General features: G+C 42.4%; 1 protein-coding gene across 4 annotated transcripts in view; it reads left to right on the top strand.

Moving 5' to 3' along the window:
- The window catches only part of CCDC171 (coiled-coil domain containing 171), a 209,797-nt gene that overhangs the window by 92,230 nt on the left and 102,360 nt on the right, over positions 1 to 15,207 (top strand). For all 4 annotated transcript variants that reach the window (XM_083482216.1, XM_083482214.1, XM_083482215.1 and 1 more), the window contains 4 exons: positions 1,555 to 1,671; positions 7,344 to 7,570; positions 8,206 to 8,388; positions 10,668 to 10,853. In XM_083482216.1, coding sequence (XP_083338342.1) covers positions 1,555 to 1,671; positions 7,344 to 7,570; positions 8,206 to 8,388; positions 10,668 to 10,853 — 713 coding nt within the window. The remainder of the gene's footprint in view (positions 1 to 1,554; positions 1,672 to 7,343; positions 7,571 to 8,205; positions 8,389 to 10,667; positions 10,854 to 15,207) is intronic.

The raw sequence follows: 15,207 nt of genomic DNA, 5'->3' as shown, positions 1-15,207 counted from the left end.
CGAGATCCCTTCAAATCCAGGGTTTGTGAGCTCTGCTGGCTAGTTTTAGCCATGGCCATTGCTTCTCCATGGTTAAAACAATCCATGAAGGACTTAAAGCACGAGATAGGAGCGTGCAAGCCTATGGCACATGTCTTAACCATGGTTAGGAGATCGGGCTTTTGTGTTGTCCCACGGAGCTCTGTACCAATGAAATCATGGAAGTTGTTTTATGGTAACCACAGGGAAGGCATTTTCAGTTGTAATCTATGGTTTGGCACATCTGAATTGAACTGCCATGAGATTAATAATTGGAACATTTGCAACATTTGATAGTAAATTGTCTTTTAAAAATTTAATTAGAATTAAAGTTTTCAAATACAGTGGTACCTTGATTTAAGAACAGCTTAGTTTATGAACAACTTGGATTAAGAATGCTGCAAACCCAGAAGTAGGTGTTTTGGTTTGTGAACTTTGCCTTGGAAGCAGAACATGTTGAGTGTGTTCCATTTGTAAATTGAGTCCCTCTGCTATAGGAAAGCACGCCTTGGTTTAAGAATGCTTTGGTTTAAGAACGGACTTCCGGAACGGATTAAGTTCGTAAACCAAGGTACCACTGTATACATTTCCACCATTAAATATCCACCACTGTAGTAATACATTTGTCGTAATACATTTGTTGACCAGAGTAAGGCCTCTGCTCCATCTTGCTCAGCCTCGTCTATCTGACATCAGCAATGTCTAGGCAACACAATGATACACAATAGACAATCTTTTATAGAATTCCTTCAAACCATAACAAGTCAAAAATTGAAATCTTTTATCTCAAAGTCTCTGAAAACCTTTAAATGAAGCAAGGTACCAGACTTTGTACGATGAAAGACAAGCTGTGAAGCTTTGTGTATTCAGCAAATATGATGCCCAACACTGAACAGTGATTCCGGATATTGACTACTATTTCGTAGAATTCTTCGTCAGCGTGGTGGGAGGATATAGAATTGCTTCATAAACCCATCTTATTTCGATTGGATGTATGTAAATGAAAATATCAAACACTGTGGGACAGTGCTCATGTAATAATGTAGCCATTGTGTTTTCCCAGCCCACCATCATGTGCTCTACTTCTAAGCTATAGCCCTTCCCCTGGTTGCTAAAGAGTGTGAGCTACGGACTAGAAAGTCTCTGGGTTAAATGTCTCCTGAGCTGTGAGCTCCCTAGATGGTCTTGAACCACTGTTCTTTCAACTTCAGTTCCACATCTGCAATATTGGGGTAGTCGTGGCGACTAGACAGTGGGACGTTTTGGACCCTGTATATCTTATTTTTATTGAACAGCTTCGGGTTGGAGGCATTATTTGGAGAGTAGGATGATGGTGCTGGGAGGAGTTGGGTTTAACCCATTTGCCCACGTATAAGCAGCTAAAACATGTTACAAATATCTTTGAGTAAATGTGTGGTTTTTGCAAGTAGCCTCCAAATCCGAGTGATTGTTTTAGCAGCCTCCCTCTCCGCAAATGTGTTTTAATCTAATACTATGGGATACCATTGGATTGTTTTCATTTGTTTTGTAATGCAGAGCAACAGAAGGAACACGTCCGTTCTCTTCAAGCGCTCAATTGGCTTACCAGTCCTAGTCTCCTTGCCGCTGTCCTCAGTTCAATGGTCGAGCTACAAGAAGTGGTTAACAAGACAGGTACCGTCTTCCGTTTTTTTCTGCTGATCATATCCCAGGTATCTTGAATCTTCAAACAGTACGTTTGGGGCAAATGGTACAATTTCCCTGCTAATTATAAGCGGTAAACTGTAGCATCTAGTCTGGTGGGGTGATCCTGTAGAGCCAGTCCCGCCATTGTAAGTTTCCAGGCACAATTCAAAGTGTTGGTGCTGACCTTTAAAGCCCTAAACAGCCTTGGCCCAGTAGACCTGATGGAGCGTCTCCACCTCCATCGTTCAGCCCAGACACTGAGGTCCAGCTCCGAGGGCCTTCTGGCGGTTTTCTCACTGCAAGAAGTGAGGTTACAGGGAACCAGGCAGAGGGCCTTCTTGGTGGTGGCGCCCGTCCTGTGGAACGCCCTCCCACGAGATGTCAAGGAAATAAACAATTATGTGACTTTTAGAAGACATCTGAAGGCAGCCCTGTTTAGGGAAGTTTTTAATGTTTGATGTTTTATTGCAGGGGTCGGCAACCTAAGGCTCATGGGCCACAAGAAGCCCATGGGGGTCATTTAAGCGGCCCATAGACCCCTGCCGCAGGCTCGGGGACCCCCGCCGCTACCCATGCACTACGCTAAACCGGCACAGAGCAGAGCAGGGACTGCCTTCCGCGACACTGGCCGGCTTCCCATTAGCTGCAGGAAGATCCCAGAAATAGTACCTCGGGTTAAGAATCATAGAATCATAGAATCATAGAATTGGAAGAGACCACAAGGGCCATCGAGTCCAACCCCCTGCCAAGCAGGAAACACCACCAGAGCACTCCTGACATATGGTTGTCAAGCCTCTGCTTAAAGACCTCCAAAGAAGGAGACTCCACCACACTCCTTGGCAGCAAATTCCACTGTCGAACAGCTCTTACTGTCAGGAAGTTCTTCCTAATGTTTAGGTGGAATCTTCTTTCTTGTAGTTTGGATCCATTGCTCCGTGTACGCTTGTCTGGAGCAGCAGAAAACAACCTTTCTCCCTCCTCTATGTGACATCCTTTTATATATTTGAACATGGCTATCATATCACCCCAAGAACTTTGTTTCAGGATGAGAACAGAAATTGTGCGGCGGTGGTGGAAGGCCGCATTAGCTAAAATGGTACCTCAGGTTAAGAACGGATCTCCAGAACGAATTAAGTTCTTAACCAGAGGTACCACTGTATAAGGTGGCTGAACATGGTCTTAGCTATATGCTGTCAAGGATTTCAGATCCTGACACTCAGGAACAAGGCAGAAATTGTTAACTGGTTGCCTTAGCATCTCGACTGTCCTTGGTATGTGGATACTTCCGCACTCTGGTGTTGACCATGAGATTGAATCCACTTACGCCATTGCTTGTGGCTCTCAGCCAGGGGTTGCGTTTCCCTGAAGCTGGCGTGGCACATCTCCCGAGCCACATGCCACAAACCATGGGAAAATACTAAACATCTTCAGGTAACAATTGCAGCATGCACCCTGATTCAAGGAGCAACACAATTGTTCCACGAACTCAAGGGAGCTTTGGGGTTTAGCCTTCTTAAACAGCAACCAACTGTGCTTGACCACATCTTTTGACTTCCAATCAGTTTAATATGGCTTGGTAATCCAAAAGAACACATACAACATATTGGGTCTATCCAGTTCCACAGCTGCACCCAAAGAACCTTTTTGTACCCAAGGCTTAGAATTCATTTTTACATGAGTGTTGACATTTAACCAGTATAACAGTGGCACTTAGAGGAAACGAGCGCGTAAGATTTATTTGAACGTATTGTGATCACTTGGAGATTAAGCTGAGTTTTGAACTTTTGGACACACAAACATTAGTAAGGACTCCAGTCCTTCCTCCTTGTTCTGTTTTACTAAAAAGCTAAAGAAAAAAACAAAACACCAGACATCCTTCCCGTTGTCACTGGAGTAATCTTTGTCACTTTTCATTGGTTTTTGCTTCATTTGTTTAATAAAGACTTGCTTGCTCTTTGCACTGTAACTGTGTTTGTGCAGGACAATTCTCACACGCTCATCACCGCATAAATTATTTAGTGCTTTTACTGTAATTCCTTGATAGTCTGTGGCCAGGTACTCAGAGTGTATATATTCTTTTCCCTCTGGTTATAGATACAGCAGAATACAGTACCGTGTGGAATTGAATTGTATTCTCGTTTCACCTTTCAACGCCGTGAATGATTCTATCCCCGCACATTTCTTTGTTTTAGTCAGAACCATTATTCATTAAAAATTAACCAGAGGTGATGCTTTGCTTTTAGAAACTATGTGCTTTCCCATCCTGGAAATATTTTTATTTTCTTTTAAAATCTCTCTGGCAATCCTGGGGGGTGGGGGAAAGAGGACTGGTATAGCATTAGCCCGAATGTTATGTGTATATATAAAGTTCAGACTTCTAATTTTAAACAACAGAGATAGAATACAGTGCATTCTGTAGGGACATGGGTGGTGCTGTGGTCTAAACCATTGAGCCTCTTGGGCTTGCTGATCAGAAGGTCGGCGGTTCGAATCCCCGCGACGGGGTGAGCTCCTGTTGCTCGGTCCCAGCTCCTGCCAACCTAGCAGTTCGAAAGCACGCCAGTGCAAGTAGATAAATAGGTACTGCTGTGGCAGGAAGGTAAACGGTGTTTTCATGCGCTCTGGTTTCTGTCACGGTGTCCCATTGCACCAGAAGCGCTTTAGTCCTGCTGGCCACATGACCTGGAAAGCTGTCTGTGGCCAAACGCCAGCTCCCTCGGCCTAAAAGGGAGATGAACGCTGCACCCCATAGACGAATTCAACTGGAGTTAACCGTCCAGGCGTCCTTTACCTTACAATGCAGTCTATCAAACGTTTTTATACCAGTGGCACTTGATGATTCAAACTACAACTCTGGCCGAGAAAAACTAAATGGAAACAAAATTAAAACCATAGTCTGGTTTCACCAGCCTCTATGCACCCCAAACCTTTGATTCCACATCATGGCTAAGAGCCCCACAAAACTATTTTTACATGCCCAAGGGGGTTTAATTTGCGCTGCTCAAAGAACAGCCCCTCTATCCTGCCCCAGCAAGCATATTTCTGAAACCAAGGGGACTTGAGTGTAATATGACACGTGAGCTCTCGTTATCAAAATGATTTTTTTTCCTAAATAAAAAAATCCCAGTGGGGATTATATCCTGGAGCGAGGCGTGCTTGAAGTAGTTATCTGGAACCGTGCTCAGGCAACTTGAAATCTGAACAGATTATATTCCAGGTGCAATGTTGATACAGAGAAACCAATGATGGTCTTATTGTTTCACATAAAGTACTTTGATTCCAGTTGTATCCTACTTCATATTAGTTCAAGTGATCCTTTGGCTGCAGATGAAAATAATATTTTTGGAGCAGTACTCCTATTCTATTTTGCCTGAAATCCTTTGTTTTTGTTCTCACAAGCAAGGGGGAGAAAAAAGGATGGCTTGCTTTAAAAATGTGCCTCGATAGGCTTTCTGCTTTAAACTTCAGAACAAATATTTTAATTCTCTGCAGCAACAGGAGATCTGGTATTCTCCTGAATGTAAATAAGCTCTGCCATGGTTGTCATCTTAGCCTGATAGTATCGTAAGACAAGTAATGACAGATTAAGACCTGACTTGCAGAGGGGAAACTAAATTACAAGACTTTTATTAAGGCATAAATAAACCTATTAACCGTTATCTGGAATACCAATTAGTAGTAGGAGCACTGACAATTTTATTTATCAACATTAAACACAATTATTAATTACAGACCTGACGAATCTAGCAGTAAGCAGAACATGTTGGGTGTGCTGGGGCCTTAGGCCCATTATATGAGAAGGATGATTACCAAAATCCATTGGGGAAATAAGTAATTGTAGTTGTAAAATTTTAATTGCCTTGGAATAAGGTAAATTATATTCTCTTGTCTTGGAATATAAATAGTGTGGCATTAAGGTACCAAGCCTCAGTAGTTTTAAGCAGCAAATGATTTAGACATCTAAGCTGTCAAGAAAGAAAGGAAAACAGTTATAAATTTGCTTCAGCGACTTACCTTCTACTTTTGAATCTGTAACACATTCACTGATATTTATAAGCGGTTATTAGTCTGCTTATCCAACAGGTCATATATTGCAACCTGTGGATTAATGCAAGGAAGACGAAGAAAAAGATGCACTATTAGAAGAGAGCATAAGACCAATTCTCATTAGCAAAGCCATTATTTCTCCTGTGGGAAAGTCTGTCTGTGCATATGGGCGTACATTTTCACCAGATGTTAAGAGAATTGTTTGTTGTGTGCAAAGGTGGAATTGGAGAGATTCTCTTTTCATCCACTAGAATTGCCCTGTTGCAGATTGGTGTTAGCCAACATAATGTTTACCTAAAGAGTTACAGTGAGCCATGTCCCAACACGGAATCAAACAAGTACCTATGTAGACAATACACTACTCCTCTTCTTGGAATATTTGGGGGTTGGTTGGTCTACGCAGCATTTTATGTAGAAGTTTTTTAGGGAGACCCTCTGCAAGAAACAGTGGGATTCTGTTAAACGATCATTCACTAAGAAGCATGAGTTGCAAACCTTCCAACATTTCTCTGATGAAAATAGGGACATCCTATTCAATAATAATAATAATAATATATGCTGTCCGTCTGACCGGGTTTCCCCAGCCTCTCTAGGCAGTTTCCAACATATATAAAAACATAATAAAACATTAAACATTTTTTGAAAAAAATCCCTATATAGTGATACCTCGGTTTTTTAGCATCTCGGAAGCCAAACTATTCGGAACCTGAACACCGAAAACCCAGAAGTAATTGCTTCCATTTTCAAACACGCCTCAGAAGTCAAACAGCTTCCACTGTGTGTTTTTCTGTTTTCCCCATTGACTTTGCCGACCACCCTTTGCGCCTCGGTTGTCAAACATTTTGGAAGTCAGAACTGTCTTCCAGAACGGATTACGTTCGACAACCGAGGTACCACTGTACAGTGGTACCTCGGGTTAAGTACTTAATTTGTTCCGGAGGTCCGTTCTTAACCTGAAACTGTTCTTAACCTGAAGCACCCCTTTAGCTAATAGGGCCTCCTGCTGCCACCGCGCTGCCGGAGCACGATTTCTGTTCTCATCCTGAAGCAAAGTTCTTAACCTGAAGCACTATTTCTGGGTTAGTGGAGTCTGTAACCTGAAGTGTATGTAACCTGAAGCATATGTAACCTGAGGTACCACTGTACTGGCCTGCCTTCAGATGTCTTCTAAAGGTTGCATAGTTACTTATCTCCTTGGCTTGGAGGGGTCGCATATCTCCATACCCTCCAAAAATTTTCTGATGAAAATAGGGGCGTCCTAAGGAAAAGCGGGACATTCTGGGATCAAATCAGAAACTGGGATGGTTTCTGTAAATCTGGGACTGTCTCTGGAAAATAGGGACATTTGGAGGGTCTGGAATTACTCAGAATCACGAGCAGGTTTCCTCAAAAGTAAGCACCTCTGTGTTCCATAGGGTTCAGTCTCTAAGATTAAAGTTACATCAAACTGGAACCTTTGGTTATTTCCATATTGGGGGTATGGAATTCTGTATGTTAAAATGCCCAGAGCATTGTGTTTCCTATATGAAGCATTTCCATAATTTATATGTACTCAGTGGGAGGTAGGCCCAAACCCACTGGTTTAATGGACTTTGCTTCTTTTTCTTCTCAAGATCTGAATTCGTGGCTTTCCGGACATTTGCTTATCAATGTGGCAAGGAACTCTTTTTCGAAACTCATGGACAAACTTTTCATCATGATGGAGTTTGCCGTAGCAGACGGCCGCCAGAGCATTACCTACATCGAGAAAGACACCTTGGTTCAGAGATTGGCTCGCGGGCTCCATAAAATAAACGCCCAGGCTCTTAAAGCAGGCATCAATGACAGAGCCCCTGCTACGGTTTGTATGAAAGCAATTAGCATGCAACAGCTACCGTGCTCGGCGAATTTGCTTTCAGGTGGCTGTGGGTTTTTCTTCTCTGCCCCGCAACACTTAGTTTGTGTAGCATCAGAGTGTTCTGCCTTAAAAGTAAAACTGGAAAATTACAAGAAAGGGAGTGTATTTTTCAAACCGTACCTAGCTTTGATATTCTCTCTCTCTCTTGTTTTTAAAAACAAAACAAAACTCCGTTTCCAGACATTAGCACTCAAGGCACGGCACAATCTTCTTTATAAAAGCAAATATTTTAAGAGCAGTTCATGATTTTAATTGTAAATTGCTTTAAGTATCACTTATTGCATACTTGGGTTGTGTGTTACTACAAAAGTACATGTGCTATAGATACAAAAATACGATAAATGTTTCCTCAACACGGACCTCTGCCTTGTTTTGAGTTTTGGAATATATCCTCTGTTTGTACATATTGCTTCAGGAGCATGCAATAGTAGCTTTCAGAATGTTTCACTTTTCTGCGCGAATTCAGAAAACATGCTTCATTTTAATTTTCCCATGCTTTAAATGCTATTGATTTATTGCCTAATCAGCGCAGCTAACAATATTGTTTCCTCTCTTTCCCCCCTCCTTTTTACTACCAGAAAAGCATAGCATTCTTGCAGAGGCAAATCTTTGAATTTACACAAAGGCTACATACAGCAGAAGTGGAACGGCGGTCACTCCGCTTAGAGCTCACAGAATTCAAACGGAATTTGAATGAGATGAGAAACGAGGCTGACAAAGCCCAGAGCCTGCAAGAGCAATTAAATGCATTTAAGCAATCTGTAAGTATATTTGATTTAGATGGGGGGGGGGGAATAACCCTCATCTAAAGGAGAGGTTTCCTTTTGCTCCGTTTTCACTCAGCCTTCCTTAGAAAACCAAATAATAAAATCCATCTATTCTTGCATTCTCCCTCTCCCCCCTTCCTTCCACTCTGCCCATGCTCACACAAAAACCATGTCTTGTAAATGTCTCCCTGCTGTGATTCAGGTATATTAAAAGCGGAGAAACAAGTGGTTCTTTCCATATGATTAGTTCCTTATGTTGCAAGATGAAATAGGTTGAGTAAATAATGATGTTTGATCTGTCAACAAAGCCAATTCCCTCCTCCCCGCCTCCAGTTCCTTAAATATTATGCTTGTGCTGCTGGAGAAGTGAAGTCTGAACGCTAAAATTGCATGTTAGCATCACTCAAGCAAAGTGATCTGTGTATTCATTCTGCTTTCCTTATCAGCCACGTCGCTACCAACTGTTGAAACGCTCAATGGAATAAGTGCTGTTTCACATTTTATAAGATACCTATGTGTCGAGACACTTCAGTGTTAGCACGTACTGATCTACATTAGAGTAACCCTGATGTACGACAGTCACAATGCTTGAGGGTTGGGGGGGGGTAGGGAGTGTGGTTGCTGTGGGAAGCCGTGGGAAGCTGTGGGAAATGGCAGCCATTCGTGGGATTCCCAGAAGGTGTGTTTGTAGTGAGAGTTCCACATGTGCAGTTCTCACCTGTAGCAATCTGACCATTAATTTGGAGTGCCTCCCACGCCGAAATTCTGTAATGGGTGAAAAAAGCCTTCAGGGGCCTGGTGGTCTTGTCACTTCCTCAGTGGTCTTTAAAGGCTTGGTGGATCTGTAAGATTCATTCAGCTTGTTAGTTGCCTTGACCATCTTTCTTCCCTTTGAGAAATAATGTAATTTCTTAAAGAAAGGAAGGTGGAGCATTTTTTTAAAAACCAACAACAACAAGGAAAACAAGGAAGAGTAAAATACATACAAGATAGTAATTGCTTTACCTCAAACTATTTCACATGTTTGTCCCTAAGTGTTCATTTCTAATATACCTGATTTTTGGTATTTTGACCCCCCCCCCATTAATTTTTATCTGGCACATATGTAGAAATCCCCCCCCCCCTTAGTAGATGGAGATGGAGAATTGCTCTTCTGTAACTTGACCTCAAATCTTGGATCTTGTCCCAACTTTAACCGTAGTTGTTTGTAATTAGACAAAACGGGCTCTACCCTTTATGTGTTTTGGTTTATTAGGCTGTCTTTTGCAATATTTAAATTGGCAAAAGTGCATGGGCACATGCTCATTTTCTTCTTCTTTTTTATTGGAACAGTTTATTTTGTCCTGTTAAATAAGGCAAGGTGTTTCAAACTCAAAACAAAGAACTTCCCATATCATACTCTAAAGGAACATGTAATAAAAAGTTTCCTTCATACATATACAAACTAAGGATTCCAATCCATTCTAATACGTACAAACCAGACAAATCTTTGCAAAAGAGAAATTTCAAGTTGCATTGGGTATGATGTGCTAACTTCATTAGAAAACATTAAAGCGACTAACTTCACATTTAAGTCTCACATACAACCGACAGCAAACACTTGATTTAGGGCGGTAGGAAGTAAAGATGGCAGCTTATGTGTTTATGGACCCATCAACCACGAGAATGAGATTTCACAAGTATATGAATATCTTACTTTAAACACTGTTTGCTCTGGACAACATTCTTTCAGACCAAGTCCCTAAAATTACAATCTGGGTGATAGATGGAGTGATATATTCCCGCAGAAGAATTCAAAATGAGAGCCGGAGTCTTTGATTAGGCTGAATTTATGGAAGATGGCTTGCTGATGCTGAACTACAATAGCAGGATTGCCTTCTTCCCCCTAAAACATTTCACATATTGCAGTCATTGGTCTTGGCTTGGCCTGTGTGTATGGCTCTGAGCTTAGGTGTTATGTTTGGAACAATGTAGGTACCTTTGTTCAAATCAGCTTCTTTCACAGAAATAATTTTCTGACCTCTTTTTGATCAGAAAAAAAAGCTCCCCTTGCGCTTGTACTTCCACACCAGGTTTCCAAGGGAATCTGGCGAATAAATATCGCAGGGCAATTTAGCACTGCATAATGGTCCCGACTAGGAGAAGATCTATTGAGTGTTTTTAAAACTTTTGCATTAGAATGTTGCATATTGGCAAGTGGGAAACGCTGAGAGTTGAGTGTATAAAACAAAGCCGCTGTTTCATGACAGGACACAATTTATTTCCTTTATCAGAAATTGATCACCCGCGAGAGGTTTGAAAGTGCATGTGAAGAACTAAATAATGCATTGCTACGGGAGCAGCAGGCGCAAATGCTTTTGAACGAACAGGCACAACAGCTTCAGGAGCTGCAGTATAAACTGGAAGTGCATTCCTGCGAAGAAGCAGACAAAAACCAAACTCTAAGCGAAGCTGTAAAGGTAGGACCTGCGTTTCAGCAGCCAAATGAAGATGCTACTTTCGCCTCTGTGCAAGACTTGGGTTTTGCAGTGCTCAGGAGAACACCTGATGGAGAGCACGTTCAGGAATTTCGGTGTGAATTTGGGTTTCCAGGTGGGGAGGTATCCTGAACCCACTTGAGTAGAGGAAACTATTTGACCCAGAGGTGGATTTAGGAGAGCACGACAGATTCCACCCGCACTGGGTGCTGAGCTGAGAGGGTGCCATAGGCAGTGCCGGGTTTACGTACAGTGGTACCTCCAGTTATGAATTTAATTCGTTCTAGAGGTCCGTTCTTAACCTGAAACCGTTCTTAACTAGAGGCGCGCTTTCGCTAATGGGGCCTCATGCTGCCACTGCGCCACCAGAGCACGATTTCCGTTCTCATCCTGGGGCAAAGTTCTCAACTCGAGGTAACTCTTCCAGGTTAGCGGAGTTTGTAACCTGAAGCGTTTGTAACCTGAGGTACCACTGTATAAGCTAAACAAGCCATAGCTTAGGGCCCCACTGTCTTGGGGGTCCCCCCAAAAAAATCTAAAGGGGAAAAAACCTGGATGTACATTCCCAAAATATAAGATAAAAAACAAATAAAATAAAATCTACGTACAGCAACAGTGTTTTGTGTTGTGTAGGCTCCTATGATGTAAGTCATGGGCCCCGCCTGCTAGCCTGCTCCCTAAAATATCACTGGTTTGCTCATTTCTGTATATAGGGTGCCTACATTCTGCATGTGCAAATGGCTTTAAATACCTATGAGGTCCATAAATGACCATGTAGCATATTTTCAACACCAAAAAACAGTGCCAATTTGTTGCTGTTAAAGGACAGCTGGGCCCCATTACCTTCAGTAGCTTAGGGCCTCATCAAACCTAAATCCAGCCCTGCCTCCGTGCGCCCATTGTAAGGTGGGGATAGGGGTATTTGGGCATTGCTCAGGGGCACAGCTGAGAATTTAAAGCCCAAAGTCCACAGTTGCTTTGACCCAAAATAGTGGTATATTGCCCCCTCTTTAAAAATTCAGGAATTTATGCCCACGGAAGAAAATAATATGCAGTTTCTGCCTATTGATGCTCTCAGGAAAGGAACAGAAGAAGCTCTGTCCACTCCAGCAAAATGAGCACAGGGAATTGTGCCTAGGAGTTCATCTCAAACCCAGTTTCCTTCTTCCGACAATTGCCATAGCACCCTTTGCACAAGCCATGGAGTGGTTTGCAGCAGAGTCAAACATTCATATGCAATTGGGCCATGCCGTTCCCCCCCTCCCCACCCCCCCCCCAGCATGCAACAGGAGCTGGTGATGGTTTTTCCTTCTGTGTTAAAATTAAATGTGCAGGGCTGCAGAAGGTTCATTGCTGCGACTGTGGAAGCCTGGGTGCAGCCTGTTCAACAGTGAGAAGGCTACTGTTTCTGGGACATGAGTGCCACTAATAACATGTGTATATATACACACACACACACACACACACACACAGTGGTACCTCGCAAGACGAATGCCTTGCAAGACGAAAAACTCGCAAGACGAAAGAGTTTTTCGTTTTTTGAGTTGCTTCGCAAGACGAATTTCCCTATGGGCTTGCTTCGCAAGACGAAAACGTCTTGCAAGTTTGCTTCTTTTTTCTTAAAACCACTTGAAGAGGTGCAGTTGCGACTTGACCATGCTTCGCAAGACAAAAAATTCGCAAGACGAAAAAACCCGCAGAACGAATTAATTTCGTCTTGCGAGGCACCACTGTGTGTGTGTGTGTGTGTATATATATATATAATTTTTTTTTATTAATTTCAACATACCAATTGTTATACATTCCACAGAACTTCACATCTTATACAATCTTTTTGTACTTCCATCAGCACCTCTTTTTTATCATTTCTTCTACATTTCTTAAATTCCTATTGCCTTTAATTATCTTAACTCACAATCTACCTCTTTAACCATTTTTGCAATAATTCAAATAATTTACCTCACAAAACTTCTTGCAAACCTACAAACGTAATCTGGTCATCACAATTGCTTTTCAAATAGTCCATAAATTTACACCAGTCTTCTGTGAATCTCTGGTCCCGCAGGTTTTGAATTCTTCCAGTTAGTTTATCCAATTATTGGATAAACTAATAACATGTTTCTGTGGTTTAGAGATATAATGAGACTCTTTGCTGTTTTATGCCCATTGAAAAAATGGATTCCGAATCCATCCATATGAGGAAGATACTTAAGATGCCTTCAGTATTAACACTAAGCCAGACCATAGTTTAGTGTGAACCTATGGGCTCCCAGGGAGGAGAATGCAGCTGCTTTGCTTGTCCCTAGCAGCTAAGCCAAGATTTGGCATATTGTGTTGTCCAAACATAGACCATGGTTAAGTTGTCTCCCCCGTGATTATGAGATGCAACCGAGAAGAAACCTTGGCTAAGCTCGTGGCTGAGGAGAAGAAAGCTTAGCTGTGAGTCTGTGTTCAGGCAGTACACTTACGTGAAACCTTGGCTTAACTGCCGTGCTGAACTAAGAGGAAAGAAGCAAAAAGGATGCGCATTTCTCTCTGAGAGTCCTAGTAATTTTGGCCTACCAGGCTGTGAGAACCAGGCCTCAGGTTCTGCAAGCATTTATTTCTTTCAATTCCCTAATGAAATGCTTCCTGTGAAGTGATCAACATGAAAAAAGTAATCATAAATGTACATAATGTGCAATAGAAGTGCCACATAAACCAATTCATACATGTGCAAAATACTGGAATGACATATGCTGATGATTTGTCAGTTTCCCTTTTTGCAAAATCACAATCAAGGGTTCTGCAGTGATTCCAAAGAATCCACGATTAAAAGGAAATGCTGATAAAGGCATGCGAGAATATAGTTTACAGTTGCACGTTGACCGCTTCGTTTTGGAAATCATGCAACATATATTAACAATTACGCCATATTACATTCTGTTGCTCTCATCAAGAAGTTTAAAACACCCTTGATTAATTTTGAAGCTTTATCAGTTTTGATTATAATCCCATATATTTTTTATCTACCCAATGGCATATACCGTAGAGACATGCATGCTTGCCAATTATGTTTCAAGGTCATTCAGAGCTAAGCACTGTTCTTAGATTGTTGCCTTTATTAGGTGGTAAGAGATAGTCCAACTGTCTCCATTTGCAAAGAAAAAGAAGACTTGGTGCTTATGGGAACAGAATCTATACCGTTTTAGAGCTTTATGGTAATTTGAGCTTTCCCTATCCACTAGTACTAGAAAAATCTACTTCTTTCTAGAGTGTGTGGTCATTCATAGCATGTAAAAAGTATGTTTGTAGGCGCTCTTTCAAGAGAAATTTTTTGGTAAGTTGCGTTGATTTTAAATATTTTTAAATACAGTGGTACCTCGGGTTACATATGCTTCAGGTTACACACTCTGCTAACCCAGAAATAGTGCTTCAGGTTAAGAACTTTGCTTCAGGATAAGAACAGAAATTGGGCTCCGGTGGCATGGCAGCAGCAGGAGGCCCCATTAGCTAAAGTGGTACCTCAGGTTAAGAACAGTTTCAGGTTAAGAACGGACCTCCGGTACTTAACCTGAGGTACCACTGTACATACCGTATTTTTCGCTCCATTGGACGCACCGGACCATAGGAGGGGGAGAACAGGAAAAAAAATTTTTTTTTCTTGTTCTCCCCCTCTAAAACAAGGTGCGTTCAAGGTACATTCACCAGAGCTTGTGGGGCTGGTGGTGGGGGGAAGCGCTGCTTTCCCCCACCGCCAGCCTCAAAGATCCCTGAAGCCTTTGGAGCGCAGCGCTCCGCTGCCCTGCAGAGGTTTGCGCGCAGCCGTCCCCAAGCTAGAGCAGCGAGACGGAGCCTTCCCTCTCGCTGGTCTGGCTTGGGAACAGCCTTGCTAGCTTCTGCAGGACAGCGGGGTGAAGGCACCCCGCTGCCCTGCAGAGGTTTGCGCGCAGCCGTCCCCAAGCTAGAGCAGCGAGACGGAGCGCTCCGCATTGCTCCGTCTTCCTGTTCTGGCTTTGGGCTTAGCGCCGCAGCCTGCATTCGCTCTATAGGACGCACACACATTTCCCCTTAATTTTGGGAGGGGGAAATGTGCGTCCTATAGAACAAAAAATACGGTATATTTTTTCCAGGTGGCCACTCAAAGCATACCATCAGTCATAAAAAAACTTTAAAATATATCATAATTAAAGATAAAATACCAAACAGCAGAATTCTGAAAAGGAAGCAGCAAAACCCAGGCAAACTATGCTAAGGGGATCCAATTGTTACAGCCCAGGTTCTGAAATAATGCCATCCTAACTAGTTATCGGAAGCCTCTGGATAGAGGAGCCTGATAGGATGTTCAGGGGCAAAG

The sequence above is a fragment of the Podarcis liolepis genome (genome assembly GCF_965112155.1).
Source record: "Podarcis liolepis genome assembly, chromosome: 17".
In the NCBI taxonomy this organism is placed as follows: domain Eukaryota; kingdom Metazoa; phylum Chordata; class Lepidosauria; order Squamata; family Lacertidae; genus Podarcis; species Podarcis liolepis.
Note: the sequence above shows the minus strand (reverse complement) of the source record. Positions and strands in the feature narration are given on the sequence as shown.